At 44.4% G+C, this 17,370-nt stretch overlaps 2 protein-coding genes across 7 annotated transcripts; both read right to left on the bottom strand.

The window, feature by feature from the left end:
• Positions 1 to 1,010: 1,010 nt before the first annotated feature.
• Positions 1,011 to 10,553, bottom strand: zc3h11a (zinc finger CCCH-type containing 11A). 6 transcript variants are annotated; one of them, XM_062546333.1, is made up of 18 exons: positions 10,299 to 10,553; positions 9,546 to 9,589; positions 8,325 to 8,392; positions 8,012 to 8,125; positions 7,763 to 7,882; positions 7,514 to 7,637; positions 6,991 to 7,176; positions 6,778 to 6,849; positions 6,585 to 6,665; positions 5,791 to 5,895; positions 5,627 to 5,689; positions 5,422 to 5,526; positions 4,674 to 5,204; positions 4,507 to 4,571; positions 3,508 to 4,417; positions 3,165 to 3,355; positions 2,524 to 2,687; positions 1,011 to 2,296 (listed from the first exon to the last, which is right to left on the bottom strand). In XM_062546333.1, exons 4-18 carry the CDS (start codon positions 8,063 to 8,065, stop codon positions 2,074 to 2,076), a joined length of 2,994 nt encoding a protein of 997 aa, XP_062402317.1. In that variant the 5' UTR covers positions 8,066 to 8,125; positions 8,325 to 8,392; positions 9,546 to 9,589; positions 10,299 to 10,553; the 3' UTR covers positions 1,011 to 2,073. The 6 variants fall into 6 exon arrangements, with proteins under 6 accessions (XP_062402317.1, XP_062402318.1, XP_062402313.1 ...); XM_062546334.1 differs by having other exon boundaries at positions 9,546 to 9,586; XM_062546329.1 differs by having other exon boundaries at positions 8,325 to 9,589.
• Positions 10,554 to 13,026: 2,473 nt separating this feature from the next.
• LOC134092201 (acidic mammalian chitinase-like) lies at positions 13,027 to 16,348 on the bottom strand. The gene is made up of 8 exons (XM_062544990.1): positions 16,095 to 16,348; positions 15,903 to 15,959; positions 15,547 to 15,712; positions 14,852 to 14,976; positions 14,621 to 14,744; positions 13,632 to 13,814; positions 13,276 to 13,392; positions 13,027 to 13,179 (listed from the first exon to the last, which is right to left on the bottom strand). Exons 1-8 carry the CDS (start codon positions 16,346 to 16,348, stop codon positions 13,027 to 13,029), a joined length of 1,179 nt encoding a protein of 392 aa, XP_062400974.1.
• Positions 16,349 to 17,370: the final 1,022 nt, after the last annotated feature.

The raw sequence follows: 17,370 nt of genomic DNA, 5'->3' as shown, positions 1-17,370 counted from the left end.
AAGGCCTACATTTGTTTTATGTTATAATTTATCCCAGGGGTTCTCAATATTTTTGTGAATAGGCAGACCAAAGGGCAAACCAAAACACCAAGGCACACGGACTTACAGTATGTTTACTGATTTATCAGGACCCTCACACATTATTGTGGATGTGGATGTTGGTTCTTATGCACCACAGTGATAGGCACATGCTCATCTGTGGTTAACTGAGCTTTTTAAGTAAGACATATTGTATAAAAGTAAAACATACCCTTACATCCTATTTACAGTACACACCAAGGCCCAATGTATTGTAAAGGACTCCTCACATCCTGACTTTTCAAAACACTGAGGTCAGGCAAGCATCTCTGCTACCTCAAGACCAGAACAGAGACTGAGGAGGAACTTCTTTCCTCAAGCCATCTGTATCCGGAACAAGCATACGACTAAATAAAATTACATTTATTACACACATGCATATGGACTGTAGGCTACACACTCTTGCTATTTATTAGAAATATGTCTTGATCTTTCTTCTACACACCCGCACAGAAAAAGCTGAACACTAAACGTTTCACTATGTATGCGACATATAAACATCCTTGTATCCTTGTGTTTTTATGGCACTGTGTACAAACAAATTGATTTGAAATTCTGCCGCAAAACAATGATTTACCAGAAACACTGCTAACATCTCCAACTGTACCAAAACAAACTGTTTAAGTAATTGTGTTAGAAACCTACAAATACAACACCTGAAGGTCTCAAATGGTATATTAAGCTTTCAAGTGGCCTGGGTCATCCTCAATCAACGTGGGGAATACTACCAAATAATCAACAATACATAAGTTTGAGGAAAAACATGCGCTAAACTAATAACGCTAAATGTGTTTCTTTAGAGCAAGACAAATATTCTCAAGATTTCTAGAATGCACTACGTCATTAGGTAACGTAAAACTATGCAGCACTCAGCAAGTCACTGTGCTGTCAATATGACTGTCAATATGACTGACCAAACTCAAACCCTCAAGTTCTCATAAAAGATGTTTTATTTACAAAGACAACAGGATTGAAGATGTGAACCAAAGAAGTGAACAAACACAGTAACTCATATCTGAAATTAACAAATATGTGGCAGCACACTAAATGGGAGAAATAGCACAGGATACAAGTTTGCAGAGAAAAGAAGCATTTGTAACCTGTTCAGCAAACATCAGACAGCTCAAGTGTAGTCCCTGAGAGGCGGTTTTCAAGCCATAATTGTGACTGAGAGCGATACATACAACATGGTCCCTCAGAGCAAGGAGCAGAGTACAGATCAGATGCCAGTGATAAAAGCAAACCAAACAAACAAAAATAGCAGTCTTAAGAAGGGGATTGACCATGAACACAAAAGGACCATGGACAGACATGCCACATGAACTCTATGGCTTAGAGCTTCAAAGGGGTCAGACATTAAAGGTTTGCTGGTCACATTTTCTTGGGCTAAGAGACTAAAACAGCAATGAGCAACTGCATGTAAAAGGCAAAAGGGGGGAGAGAAATACAACTTTGTACATGATTTGAAACACAAGAGAGCAAATGAAAGGTTTCCGGGGTGGTTTCACTTCACTTTGCTGAGCCAGCCCTATTCCATGTCTCTTTGATGCTCGATGTTTGCATACACAGTATACGGAATAACCAACATGATTCTCCTCCTCCTCCTCCTCCTGGGGAGGCTAGTCTAGTCCAACAGTCTCCCTCTTTCCCACTTGCTTGGTGGAATCAGAGCTGGGGAGAGGGGCTTGCTTCCTCAACAAAGCCGAGTCAACAACAGCTTATAAATGAGCAAAACAAAACATTTTGAGGAAAAGAGAAGCATTGGAAAAATAAAAACAGAAAACAACTCTTAAAAGGATAATTAAAAACACCAAACATGTTAAAACAATAATTACATTGCAATGCCCCCAAACAAATGCAACAGAGTTCAGTTTTTAAAAGAAAACGACTAAAAGAAATGATGGTGTTGTTTTTTTTCGTTTTTTTTTTTCCATTATTGATGGCAGTAACAGTGAGTAAGACGTGGGTGTGGGAGGGGCTCGTCTGGTTTTCCCTTCAGCTGCCAATCATCTCGGACAGTTCCAGCAGTAGGTCGTCCTCTCCCTTGTCAGGCTCCAGATCGACTTCGTCGTCCATCTCAAACTCATTGATCAGCTCCTCAAAGTCATCCACAGCGGAGGTGCTGGATGCAGCAGAGGTGAGGGTGGCACGGGGGGTGGGGGTGGTGGTGCTTCCCTTGCGCGCCCTCGTCTGGCTGGGGGTCTTCAGCACAGAGGGACTGGGGGGAAAACAAAGTGCCAATGTCAAGGGAAATTCTACGTCTCTAATGCAGATACCTCAAATCTGCATTCACTTTCAGTTTAGACAATATTCAAATGACTTTGAACTCCAAAGAGGATTTCCCACAGTTTCACCACCAATAAAATATAAGAAAGCAATTGGAGGCCAGAGCCCAGGCCATGAGGATTCCATGAAGTTCCAGCAGTAAATGACTCGACTACTCACCTCTGAGGGACAGTCATGAGGTTCTCCGCCAAGCTGTTGTTCGCCTCTGCGGTCGGGCTCTGCTTAAACACAGGAACGGTCTGGGGCTCGTCATTGAGCTGCGTGTTACGCTCCAGGGCAGAGCTGCTGATGGCGGGGGCCTGGAGGGGACCCGGAGTGGACATCTGCAAAAACAGAAATCAGGGTTAGCCATTAACACACAACACTGTGGTCTGGCCACGCAGAACCCAAGCAAGACACACACCTGGAGAGACAGACTCCAGTCATTTTTCAAGTAATTTTTTGAGGGCGCCATGTAGGTCTAATAACAAGGTCTGCCTGACTGGATAAAGAATGAACTGAGAAAGCTGAAGAGAGAGAGAAGGAGAGTGCTGCTTTGGGTCAATAAATAAAGAAAAAATGCAGGTGCTCTTCGGAAATTGGCAAAAATAGAATTGAAGCAACTGCGACTGTTCTGTATAAAGTTACTTGGTGCAACAAATGTTTGTAAAAGGCAGTCAGGAGTCCGAGGCACACCGATTGAGTCAACTGAGAAAGCTGATGTGTGGTGTTGATGAAGGCAGTAATGTTGCATATGCGGACTGGGTGGGGGGGGGGGGGGTCTTTGGAGGTGTAGTGACGGGGCGCTGATGGGGCCTCACCTCGGAGCGCTTGCAGGGCGGCTCCTGCAGCTCGGGAGCTTCGTCGGCAGCGGTGGAAGCTGCACTCAGGGGTTTCACCGCGGCTACGGCCGAGCTCTGGCCAGCCGCCGCCTTCCTCTTCTGGCCTGGTCGCACGTGCGCAGACGGCTTCACGGACTTCACCACCGGCTTCACGTTCACCTTGGGCTTGACTGCAGGGAGGACCACAGAGAGATGTTACATTCTGGACTAAAAGTTAGCTGCAGTCACAGGGTCTGGCAGCCATTTTAAAACCACACATTCCTTATAACAAAAGAACATATTTTACTGTGTGAGAGAATGAGAAACAGCTTTGCCTCTTTACCTTTATTCTCAGGGGACTTCTTAAGGGGGCTGGTCTCCCGGGTAGTGTCTGGTTGTGCCATGCCTGAGACAGGGGTCTGTTGGACAGCCAAGGGGACAGGGGCAGGGGCTGGGGCAGGCGCTGCAGATGGAGTGGTCTTTGGCTTTTTCGCCAAATTCAATGGACTGTCCTGCTGCACTGTGCCGGAGACAGGGCTCTGCTGGACAGTAGAGGAGGCAGGAGCTGGGGCAGCAGCTGCAGCAGCAATCTTCTGCCTTTTTGCCAGACTCACTGGGGGGTCTGGTTGCACCGTGCTCGAGACAGGGTTCTGCTGAACAGGCAAAGAAAGGGGGGTCGGGGTCGGGGTCGGAGCAGGGGCCGGAGCAGGAGCTGCAGCAGCAATCTTCGGCTTTTTCGCCAAACTTACTGCAGGCTCTGGTTGAGCCGCGGCTGAGACTGGGGTCTGCTGGACAGGCAAGGGGGCAGGGCTGGGGACTGGAGCAGCAACTGTCAGTCTTTTCGACAACCGCACAGGCAAGTGCTTGGGACTTGCGCTTGCAGTTGCAGGGGGCTCGGTGGTGCGCACTGCGGTGATGGCTGGTGCAACAACAGGTTTTGGAGGCGCCACCTTGGGCTTGACAGTGATGCGCTGGCGGGCAGGCACAGGGGCAGGCTGGCTGGGTGTTGGGGTTGAGGTGGAGGTGGAGGAGGGGGCAGTGATGGTGGTGGTGACCGTAACAGGCAGCTTCTGAGCAGCTGGTGCCGTGGCGGGACCCTGGGGTGACTGGCCGACCTCCTGCTCCTGTTGCTGCCTGCGCAGCTGCTTCTCTCGCATGATCTCCTCAAACGTCTTCACCTTCACCGCAGCCGAGCCGGAGTCCGGACGCGCCTTCTCAACAGCGGGAGCCGAGGATTTCCCATTGGCCACCGCCTACGACACAGAAAGAGCACATGTTATGGCTCATTTCAGTAACACAAACTGGACATGTCACATATGGCTTAGATGGAAGCGCATCTTACCTCGCCATCATCTTTGGACTTCTCAGGTAGCTCTGCAGGTTTCTGCGCTTTGACATCAGATGACGCTAAAAAGTCAAGACCAACGATGAGATTCTGTGTGTTTGTATGCAAATGTAATCAACAAATTAATTAGAAATGAGAACAGGAACTGCAGCAATAAAGCTTACCAGGTGAAAGTGTTTTATTGACATGCAGGAGTCGCCTCTTGTTAGGGGCGACTCCGTCCTCAGACCCTGACGAGGAGCTCTGATCCTGGGCAGGTGGACTCTGGGCCTGGACTCCCAGTCTGGCCGCCTTCTCGCGCCGGATCTCCTCCAGGGTCTTCACCCGCACTCCTCCACTCGGCTGGGTGGGGGCTGGGGGTTTGTCAACAAGGGCGGCCTCTGGGGCCTCTGGGGCCTCTTTAGCCTGCTGGGCGTTCACAGTGTGGGTCATCTCGCGCGCTTTCCTCTTCTGCAGCGCCTGCTTCTTGGCGAGGAGGGTCTCGGTGGTGTTGGTGACCTTCTTGGCTACTGGATCGCTGGAGGAGTCGCCGGACGCCTGCGCCTGGGACTTGGCGGCCTTCTCCTGCCGGATCTCCTCCAGTGTCTTGATGCGAATCTCTCCTCCAGGTGGGCCTGGTTGGTTAGGGGCCGCAGGGCTGGGAGGGCCGCTGGACTCTGCAGGTAGACTCAGCCTTTCCCGCATCAAACGTGCGCCTGAGGGGCACAGGGTAACAAGCTCAGCTAAATACATCAGTACACTACTGAAGAACAATTGCATGAGAGATCAAATGAAAAGAGTGCTATGCTCAGTGATGTATAAATGTATTCTGGGTAGAATCACCAATATACATGTTTTTAGAAGTGTGCATTCAATTCCAGAGTCCAGACATCTTCTAGCCTTAAGCCAACCACCGATCATTCAGCCACTCACCCCGCTGAGAAGACTGGTCTGATTCCTCCTCCGAGCTGTCCATCTTCCCACCCAGACGCTGAGCCAGGCTGCGCTTCAGAGGTAGCTCCCCCTCCACTGGCGTACCTGTGCAGAAAACCAGTTAGCTCCCATCACTACCACAGCAACACAGTAACCTCAAACCCCACCACTCCACACAAAGGGGGGGATATGGATGTCAGCTTACCATCATTAAGTGTTCTTTTCTCGAGTCGATCCGCAATTCTCAACCTTCCTGGTTCTTCAGGACCTGTTGAAAAAAGAATTTCCGAGAATGAAGCTCACATGAGAGACAGTAAGGGACAGGGGGTTGCATTGGTTATCATGATTGATGCTTGAACATTTTCTTACGGTTCTTGGCGGTGAAAAGTGCTGGGCGGCGGGTGGAACACATGTTCTCCTTCTCGCCAGTGCTGCCGTTGTTGTGCTGGCCTGGTACTGTGAACCCTGCCTCCTCTGGAGGCACAAACAGGGCAGGTTAAATCGTGACCACCAGAACGCCTCTGTGCTGTACAGTGGTCTGTCAGAATTTATGTAAACATTGTGGTTAGCTTTCTGAGTGTATGTGTGTGTGTGTTTTGAAAGTTACTCTCCTCACCCAAGTTATCTTGAACATAATCATTTCAATGTTGCTCTGTGTGAGACCCCTCTCACCCCACAGAAGGATAGCAGTGACTGTTATCATTCAACGTACAGACATGGTGATTTAGCCTTAAGGGCCGTTCACACCAAGAACGATAACGATAACGATAACTATAAACAAAGATCGCTCTCGTTAATATGAATGACAATGTTCACACATAAACTATAACGATAACGACATGAAGAACGATATCGTTGCTGATCACTTTCAGAACGATAAAAAGCTAACAGCCAATCAGAACCCAAAATATTCTAGCCATCACATTCATTAACACGAGGTGAGACTTTTCTTATCGTTGGCCAGTGTGGACGCTTTTATCGTTATGGTTATAGTTATCGTTATCGTTATCGTTCTTGGTGTGAACAGCCCTTTAGCATAGCTGACTAGCCCCATTGTAGGTCTCAGTACAGTACACGGACACTGGTCCTGTGAAGCGGAGGTTTGCTTTACTGTATTTGTGTGTTTTTTTTCCTTTCAGATATGACATTCGAGTCTTTCTTACCTGCTTTCTTTAGACTGGCCTTCAGGGCTTTGCGCAGCCGGATCTCCTCCAGCGTCCGCACATTGAAGTTCAGGGAGTCGTCTGCATGAGAGGGAGGCATTGCATGTACATTACGCTACAGCCTATGGCAGGAGTGAACCCAGGAACACAAGCTTAATGACAGCATATTTGCTTTACATTAGCTGGGGGTTACCTTTGGGGCCCATTATCAGCTTCCTTGGGGAGGACATTTTGGACCTGTCGTCTCCTTCTTCCGAGAACTGATCTGCAGATGTCAAGAATGGGACTTAATGTTACAGAACATCTGGTCACAACAACTCGCTTTCAGTAGCCCTGAAATCCTGCGATGTCTATGGTTATGGTTATGGTTATTGTCGTTTAGCAGACGCCTTTGTCTGTGACATACCATCCTCATCCTCGTCTTCGTCATCCACAGGGTTAATGACCACCGGTGGATGAGTGGGACTGGGCACATTCTCCTGCGTGTCGGCCTTGATGACGCCACGGAGCTGGGGGTTGGCGGGACTGGGGGCTGGGGGGGCTGGCTCCTGCTGGGCAGGCTCCTCTTCTCCATCCATCTTCGCAGCTGGGGCTGCAGAAGCAAAGACACAAGTACTCAAATGAAATGAATGGTCAACCCAACTTTAAAACCTGAACCTGGGTGCCCTTTGCACAATAGATGAAGGAACTGACAATTTCACTGCATTCTTTACATTAGTCATCACATACATGTGACAAATACACATCCTTGTATCCTTGAACCCCTTGAAGCAAAACAATTGTCTGCTGAATCCCACTTCACTTAGAAGCTGAAATGATGTTACTATAACATCATTAACAGTGAATGGCATCTCACTGCTCATGCTATACTATAACATGCTCATGTCTTTACCGTGTGTGTATCTGTGCCCACGGCTTTATAGACTTACCTATATTAGCAGGAACAAAGACTCCATCTATGAAGCGGGATCTCTCATGGTGAAATGCGCAGTGGGGCTTCTGGCATCCCGAGGGCTGATTTTCCCAGTAGCACGGGATCACAGTCCTGTTTTTCTATGAACAGGGTTTCAAACAGATCCATCAAATACAGCCCAAAGGAACGCTTGAAGCTTCTAAGATCAATATTAATGGTTATCTACAGCTAGTTAGGGTGAAAGATAGCACAGTTACAAGCTCACCTTGATCTCCATGTGGCGGAACTTGCACACCTTGCGGAAGCAGCGGCTCTCTTGCCAGAGGCTGCACACCACCTCGCTGCCCATGGCCGCTTCACAGTGCCTGAACGGGCAGCTGTCGCCCTGCCGCACAAAGACATAAAACTTAGAATTTCAGATAACTCAGGAGTATGACAGCCATTACTGTAAACATGTGAATCTTTTTTCTTTTTTCTTTTCGTTATTTCATGTTGCTTGAGTTTAGGAACTCACCTTGGAGCACGTCGAGTAGTAGAAGAAGTAGCAGTCATCACCGTGGTTGGTCATGCTGGGACAGGTAACTCTGGAACCTCTCACTGGTTGTCTCCTTCAGGGTCTAAGCTCTCCCTAGCAACACAAGTGCACACCTAGTTACAAACTTGCAGCACCACTTCCCACCAAGGTATAGCTTCTGTTCCACCATCGCTTGTTACTGGTGGAAAACAATAGCTGACTTACAAATGCAGACCAATCTACTGACACTCAACTGGCAGGTCCTAGCATGGGACAGGCGAAAAAAAAAGGCAGACATGGGTGCAGTGTTCACCTGGAGTGGCTGAGAAGAACTCCCCTGTTCTTCTCGCAAGTGCTGTGGTCCGAGGCGAGGCAGAAATCCTGAAGGAACACTTGATCCATGAGTAAAGAGTGCAAGCAGGTCGAGACAGATCCTACTGCTCCCGTTAGCCTGATCAACTATTATCGATCCATGGTGCCAGAGTCTTTTTTTTTCTTTTTTATTAATAGTGACAAAATGAAGACAATATAGGGTTGAGAGGGATGATGGTGGATATTTTCAAAATAATCCTCGGGGTGGATGCTTCTCCGAGGAAGAGAAAAGCAAGGGGGGGCATCAAAAATGTATAATACTATGGGGGTGGGGTGGAGGTCTTGAATCTTCTGACAACTGGGTGTTTGAAGAAAAAAAGTGTTGATTGACAGGGAAGGGGTGGAGGGTAGACTTTTCGGGCAGATAAATAAGAGGCAACAGATGAAAGGTAAAAAATATAGGGGGGCAGAAAATGGGATTCTTCCAGAAATCTCATTCCTTTCTTCAAAAAAGGAAAAAAAAAAGAAAAAAAGAAATATTCCATATCCAAAAAAATCTTCAGAAATGAAGCTTCTTTACCTAGATATAGAGAGAACAGAAACACACTCCCCGACATACACACACAGATCCATGCTAGAATCTTTGGGGTGAACTGGACATTAAGGATCTGGACACCAAAATTAAAGTGCAGATATCCAGAATTTCGCAATGCTTTAAGTTTCCAGACACCATACGTGGCCTAAGGAACGATCAGTCAATCAAAGATTTTGACTCAAAGAGGACTGATGTATTTGACCAGTTACCATCAACCATCAGCACTGTGCTATATAGTGTGGGAAAACAGTAGAAGTAAACTATGACTAGACTAGGTTACAGAATCGAAATACAGTTTCTGATTCAAGTACGGGGATGTTCCATCATGGTCATCCGTGGTAATATTTTCATGAAGCCAAGTAAAAGAACCATTCCATGACATGGAAAATATAGACACGAGGAACCTAATGAATACACTGGGTGACAAAGAAGTAGAATTAGACAATGTGGATCTAACGTTATACATCTTAAAGTAGTGAACCATAAAATGGCAACAACTATTACAGCACATAATTTAACGTTACGTTATCGACCTTAACACAAATGTGCGTGATGCCACTGTGGCGGGTAACCAACTAGCTACAATAAATTCACAGGACAGAGAAGCAATAAGACTGTTTCTTTTACCAGAATTACTTGGAGAATGCGCTGTTCATCTTCACTCGTTGCTACTGCAACAAAAGGTTGGTCAGCATTAGCTATCTTTGTGTCAATTACTGCGGTTACCTAATGCAGGCACATCTATAAATATCGGTAACGTTAGCTAGCCAGCCAGGAACACAGGGATGTTTCGAAACGTTTACGGGAATAGCAGCTTAACTAGCGTTAGCAGGCCTCTCAACAACGTTGGTTGCTCACCGGCTAGCTGCTAGCTACCTTACCTAAAAGGGTTGAAGTCAGCGTGCCAACAAAGTTACAATTATTTTTATATTAATTTACCATGTCCAGAAAAGGTCCCGCTAAGCAAGGGTCCACATGAGAACTAAGGTTGACATTAGCGTTAATATTAACGACGGACTCTTTACTTAACACAACTTAGCAGGTAACATTAACTGTTAGCTAAGTCACCACTTTCAGACAGAGATTACAAATGAACGTTATCTCTGTACTGTAGAACAGTGCCTTTATTTTACCGTTACGTTAGCTAATGTACACATAAGATAAACACTTTGTTAGTTTATTATCGGTAATGCGTATTTACTGATTGCAAACTGAACACTAACTAGAGAAGTTAGCGACCATGGGAGCTAATGCTAGCTACCAAGCATAATGGATAAAGGTTAACATTACGTAAAATCCTAGTTCGCATTAGACTAGCAGCTAGCTCACTACGATATATATAACTCAAACGACATAACAACAGTATATTGAGGTAATTACCAGTTAACTAAATGGAAATATTAAGTATCGTTGCCCGTTCTTTATTTCCGACGTCCCCTCGTCCTGTCCTCTTCTTTCTCGAAATCTTTATGGAAATAAGATGGCGACGGCAGGTCAGCCCTCAGCCCCGATGCTCTTGTGTAAACACCATAGACATGTCTTTGCAAAGTACGTCTTGTCTAGCACGTACCTCTAACTGTGTAAAAATTATATGTTGAAACACCCCATGAGACATGAATATGCAGTACTCCAGGTATTCCAGGAACAACGAACGTCACTTGGTTAACTTTTGGTAATGTTGTTGATAGATCTCTTTTACAGTTTCAGAATTCGAATTTATTGACGTCATCATAGGCTTCTTCAGAGTTCTAACCAAAGATTCTAGAACAGAGCTCTGTTCTAGAATCTTTGGTTCTAACCTTGTGAGAAAACATTACCCAACCAACCCAAAGCTAATTGCAAATATATACACACACACACACACACACACACATATATTGTGTTCAGTTCATGAAACCTTATCTTATTGCATGGGAACATTTTTATTTACAATGCAATTTACTTCCAACAGCTCAGTTTCTTCAAGGTTTCCTTGCAACCTTGCAACAGAAAGAACTTGGAGTTGTAGAAGTGCTTGATGTGAATTTGTGCATTGCCGAATTAAAAATAACCAACAGAGACCTCATCAGGAGAAATGTTCAAATCAGGCCTATTTTGTACAGACAATAAGAAGGCTAGTCTTAAACAGAGACATATACAAACATACAACTTCCCTGGGAGTATAGTTTTGCCAAACCCGGCACACCCTGCCCACACTAGGCCAGTATTACATCATAGCCACCCTCTCCACTGGGAGTAAATGCCATACTCAGCACTCACTACCACTGTAGTACCTTTATAATGAGCAGGCCCAGATCACCCAGCAAAACATGCACCAAGACACCACATAAAACATAAACACACACACACACACACAGCCATCCACGGCTCTCACACAACTGTGGATGCTGGCGGGCAGGCACAAAAGGCCCTGCTTTAACGCCATTTTGAGCCTTTTTAATGGCTGACCTGGTAGGAACTCCACTTTGGCAATCAGAGGTAGGCGAGGACAGACCTGAAATCAGGAATGGCAAAACACACAAGACACAGGTGACTGGAACACACAAAGGCTGTAACTGTGTGTGTGTGTGTGTGTGTGTGTGTGTGTGTGTGTGTGCGCGTGCGCGCGCATCTGTGGGCGTGGATGAGTACTGTCTGTGTGTGTGTGTGTGTGTGTGTGTGTGTGTGTCTTTGTGTGCATACTGTGTGTGTGTGTGCGCTGTGCGTGCATGCATTTGTTTCCGTGTGTGTGCGTGTGTGTGTACTGTATGTGTATGTGCTTGTAGAAATGTAAAAGTACTGGCAACCCTTCGCTCAACTATCTGGGCAATTGGTGTACAGTCACCAAATGTACACATAAATTAATTTATTGTTGTCCACCATGAACTGAATTCCATGAAACTTGTCTGGATTAAGAGGGTTGATCCTACACTTCAAATTGTGTGCAGTTTTTTGTTTTTAAATGTCAGCCAAAGATACCTTTGATTCCGCCTCATTTTTGCTTTTTCATTTTTAACTAGGTGCATTTACAGCAAATGATAGGTTATATGATTTTAAATGACCCCTTGAGGCCAACAAAACACATTTGGTCATAGGCCCTACGGTTCTCGAGATATTCACAGAAATTATGTCTGCTCTACCCATTTTTTGGGGGGGTCCAGAAACGAAAATCGATGGTGCTGTGTCATTATGTGTGTTATGAACATGAATAAAACTGAAAAACCCTACATTGTAGTACAGAAATGGCATATGTTGCACATGAAAATATTATGGTTCATGCGGTTTGACTCATACTCCATACAGTAGGCCTATGTAGATTCAATATTTTAATCATAATAATTGCTGCACAATAATAAAAGTCAGTCACCAGCATTATCAGACATTTACATTGATTTATTGATTGTGGCATACTCCATGAAACCTCAACATCACAGGCATTGATAGGCTTGATAGAAGGCTCCTGGTTCTTTCATTCTGTGAGAATCATCTGTTTGCCCATGCACTCATGAATAGGGCTGAAATTCCCACCATTATGATGCTTCTTTTCCGTGAGGGCTTTATTTGTCCTGCGATGTTGTGGCCCGAATTATCATCAGGGCACCACGCTGCATGTGTGATGCCATCGGAACACTGCAACATGGAGGTGGGGTTGTCTGGTTCTAGATAAAAGCCATCCGGTTTGTCACTACAGAAGTGGTTTGAAGAGATCTGAACCGTGAGAGGTTCACACATGACTGAATGGGTTGTTATGGCAGTTGAGGAGGTGTGACCCGGGGTTGTGGTGTTGTAAGGATTGGTGGACGTGGTAGATGGAATGCTGGTCAGGTTTAATACAGTCTGCGTGATTACAGGGTCTTCAGTTGTTGATGATAACTGCACCCCTATGTGGGATGTAATATATTAGTAGTCTGGGATGTAATTCAACCTTTTCTTTTCACTTTTATTTGGGCACCTGTTGTGGTTGAATAACTCATTTTAAAGAACAGTCGCATGCTAATAACAAAGCAACAGCAATTATTGACTACTGAAAAGTGGGAGAAGTTGAGATGCTGTGTAGGCTACGATGCAAATAAGAATAGACTGTGATGATTTATGGTTATGATTAGTTGTGGAATTTAGCAGTGTGGAATTACTCATGAAGCGTCTTACCATTTTCCAGCTGAGTTTTCAGGTATCGTATTAAAGGCGAGCTCCCCTGACTACAGAATTCTCCAGAAAAGTCATCCAGGTCAAGAGTCCAAACAACGGCTCCCCCGAGTTTATGTTCCATTAGGTATTGCACCTATGATATACAGTCACACAAATAAGAGCTCCTTGATAACATATCCAGTCATTAGCAGCAGTAGGCTATTTTTAAATAAAATATACATATAAATACCTTATAGTAATAGCTAGTCTGGTTGTCAAAACCCACCCACCCACGTCCCTTCACAGCATATGGAACTCTCTGGTTATCAATCCACTCTACTGTTGCACCCTTGAGGAAGGAACAAATCTGTAGAAAGACACACATACAGTTTATTCTAATAAGTACTAATGTAATATAGTATATAATATAGCATGACTTAATATTCATGGGTTTCATCAGGTCCCTTTCTACAGGTGTATAAAATCAAGCACCTAGATTATGAATGCAGACTACGTGCTTGATTCATGCACCTCTGGGAAGGGACCAGATGAAACCCATCATGGATGTCAGTTCTTGGTTATAAATGTGTACACCTTATAGATCACCTCATAGTTAGACCAGAGACCAATCTCTTGAGTATATGGTCCCGCCACAGTAGAGCTTCTGGTAGGGGCCCCAAGCCCAGTAACTGTGGAAGTGAGGAGAAACGAGCGTCCAAATGTAGGAAAACCCATCAGTAGCTTCTCCACAGGGGCACCCTGCTCCTTCCAGTATAAGATGGCAGAGTTCTGGAGGCCACAGTAAAGGAAATGTATGAGAATCCCAGCAGTGATTCCAGCTAATTCCAGTCAGTTTAGTGATTTAATTGAAAATAGCTTTAGACAATATATGGTTATGGTTATGGCTATGGTTATGGTTATGGTTATTTAGCAGACGCCTTTGTCCAAAGCGACATACAAATAAATAACAATACAAATTAAATAACAGTGAACAATTACAAAATAACAAAATATATATGTCCAAGTTCTCAAACACTGCTCTCAAACTTGGGCTGTGAGTTTGGCGGCGATGTCTCCATGTCATGGCATAAAGTTTTTCTCTCGCTTAGGCTCATACTATATTGGCAAAAGTATTTGCTCACCTGCCTTGACTCAAATATAAACTTCAGTCACATCCCATTCTTAATCAATCCATGTTTAATATGACGTTCATATGTGAGTCAAGGGAGTTGAGCAAATACCTTCGGCATTAATATATGTAAACGAATGTCTACGCCATTATGGGAAGTTTGGGAAAAGCGAGGAGACACTGAAATTGGTGAGACCAATCGCATGCAACCGTGTTGAATTATGTTCACCGGTGATATCGCTGCTAGGGCCTTGGTCTGAGTAACATGTCTTCCCGTGAAAATGATTACAGTAATTTCACTGGAATCCCACTGGTGCACTGTAAGTTCAATGCAACCATTACGAGACCAGTGCTACACTGTAAGACTATTACTCTGTTGTGCTGAGAATTAAGATCAACTGTATACTCCCTGAGCATGGCAAATAGAGAGAGAGAGAAAAAAGAAAAAGAATTTGAATATACGCACTACATTATAGTACAGACTCTCTCCTGTTTGATGCTCCCCACTGTACAATGGGCTGTGGTGATTTGTCAGACCCTCTTCACTTCCATGAAAGCCAAAGGTCAGCACGCTGATGAAGTCCAGGTATCTAAAGGTACATGTGCATTGCGCAATAAATGTGTCATTAGCTGGACGTGGTTGCCAATTGGTGCTGAAGCAGCGGTTGTGTGAATGTGAAATAGTCCTCTGACTTACTGTGAAATCTGTGGGACGTCATAGCTTATGAAAATGACATTTCTCTTTGCAGCCACAGCAGCGGAGATCATCAGTCTCGGGTACCCACTGGCTTTGCTTTCAGCCTCGTATGCCTCCACAAGCTCCTGCCATGACAAGATCATACCATAACCATCAGGTATAGGCACCTAACCCCAAGTTGTTCCGGGGACAATGTAATCCCTTGTAATATAGTTGACATATGTATACAAGTCACTTTGGACAACAGTATCTGCAAAATTAATGAATGCAAATGATTGCAGACAACATTTGTTGGGGAGGCTCTGCTCTGCTCTGACTTACTCCTTAAAAAAAATAATATGACATTAAAATGTTTTTCTTAAGCCATGCACATAAGAGACAAAGCACAGTGATGCTTTTAGGTAATTTGCACTGGGACATGTAGATCTTGTTTTGTTATACAAGAAATATACCAAATACCAAACAATATGTATTTTTTTTTACCACTGATATTGTTTGTAAGCAGAGTGACAGAAAATGTGTATTTAAATATACAATTTAACTCCAACAACTATCAAGCTGACATACATGTCCCATGTGACCTTTCCATAATGTGCACAAAAGCCAGTGGCAATATAATCCAAAAGGAGAACAAATACAGTATGTCAGAGAATTAAACAGAACAGTGTAAAAGTGACTAAATTCCTTGCCAGCACCTTGCATAGTAGTGTAAATCTCCTCCTGTCCTCTGGAGGGCGCCCTTGAAATGCAGGGCCCTGCCAGGCTAGGTCCAGTCCATCAAAGCCATATGCCCTCAGAAGTCTTATGGAGGACTGGATGAACTGCTGCCGTGCATAGGAGGAGGACATCATTTCAGAGAATCTGCTGCAAATACACATTTACAACACATGAACAACTCCCATGCCCAAGCAGCATCTTTAGCTGCTGTTGGCCTACCACTTAAAGGAAAATCTTTGTCTGTTGCTATTATACCAGCACATTCACAACAAACCAGCAGAACAAAAATATATTAAAATGCATGTTTGATGCAACACTAAAACAAGAGACTCACTTAGCTGAATCCGTGTCCTGCCCTTTTACAGACAACAAAGTCTTTAACTTTGGGTTCCTGTAGAAAGCAACCAAAATCAGTCAACATCATCCCCAAACCCACATCTCCACCAAGTTAGTAATCCTTATTTTAACTATAAATTGATTTTTTCCGTAACATATCTAGCATTTGTATGCTAGTCTGGGAACTGACCGAGTCTTCAAAGCATTGAAGGATTTATAAAGTACATCATCATTCCAGTCGGAGGCCACCAGCTTGTTGCCATGGCTTATGATGGCAAAGGCAAACATGAGGTGTGTGCACAGGTGGGGGTCCACATTGTCTGGTAGAAATCTGGCCGGCCCATCTCTATACTGGGCCCAGTTAGTGAAGTAGCACACAAGCTTTAAAGTGTTGGCTGAATGGGGAAACGGCAAGTTTAACACGTTGACAATCACAACAGCCATTTAAATACTTGAACAGAATTCAATTTAATCTACCTACAGAGTTCCTGTGATCTGACATTATATTCAAATAATCTAAAGCACTCATTTTAAATCTGGAATGATAAGATTTACATGTTTAATGGAGCATTCTATTACTTACCGAACTGAAAGAGGAGATTCAGACCTTGAATAATTTGAGATACATTGTTACAAAACTCTTCACCTCTGCCATAGTTGTACACATGTTCCACATGTTTTTGTAATAATAATCATAATGATGTAGTTGAAATAAATATGAAATGCAATTATGCTATAACATGCATCAGTCCTACCTGTGAACCAAGCGAGTCTCCGGTGCATGATGAATAGATGTAGATGGGGATTGCGACTGCATGTCTCATGTGTTGTTCATGGGGATCTCCCTGTGCATGCTCATGGGAAGACGGTCCTGTAGACCTAAAGCCAGTGCAACCCGACAAAACAAGCTCTCAGATTACCTTTAAATGAGACCCTTCCCAGAGGAGACTATGGGAAGATTAAGGCCTTTTCCGAAACCAATGTAATGCAACTCCGTACAATATAGGGATTTGGTTGGATTAATAAGGTGTGGTGAAGTGTTTATGCTGAATTGATTCATACTTTACTTTCTGACCTTTAAATACTTAAGAGCAATAGCAGGCTAGCACCACTGTGGACTCAACTATCTGTCCTTAATAGACTAGAATAGTAAAAAAAGGATCATAATAGTAGATACTTTTCCCCACTGAAACATAGCATACATGTTGTAATAAATAGGCCAATTAATCTCATGTTCTGAATACTTGATTATGGGTGCAATCACAGACATCAGCCCTACTGATAGAGTTCTGCTATATGACCTATTTTAACAGTACTGTACCTTGAGCAGTATTTTTTTTCTTCTGTTGAGTTGGGGCTGCACAGGTGATGGCGTATGTGTTATTTTTTATATGCGGTGTAACTTAAGGCGCCAAGTTGCAGCACCACTCGGTCAGAATGCTGAGAAAATTGAGAATCTGATGAGG

This window comes from Sardina pilchardus, chromosome 9, assembly GCF_963854185.1.
Source record: "Sardina pilchardus chromosome 9, fSarPil1.1, whole genome shotgun sequence".
Classification (NCBI taxonomy): Eukaryota; Metazoa; Chordata; class Actinopteri; order Clupeiformes; family Clupeidae; genus Sardina; species Sardina pilchardus.
Note: the sequence above shows the minus strand (reverse complement) of the source record. Positions and strands in the feature narration are given on the sequence as shown.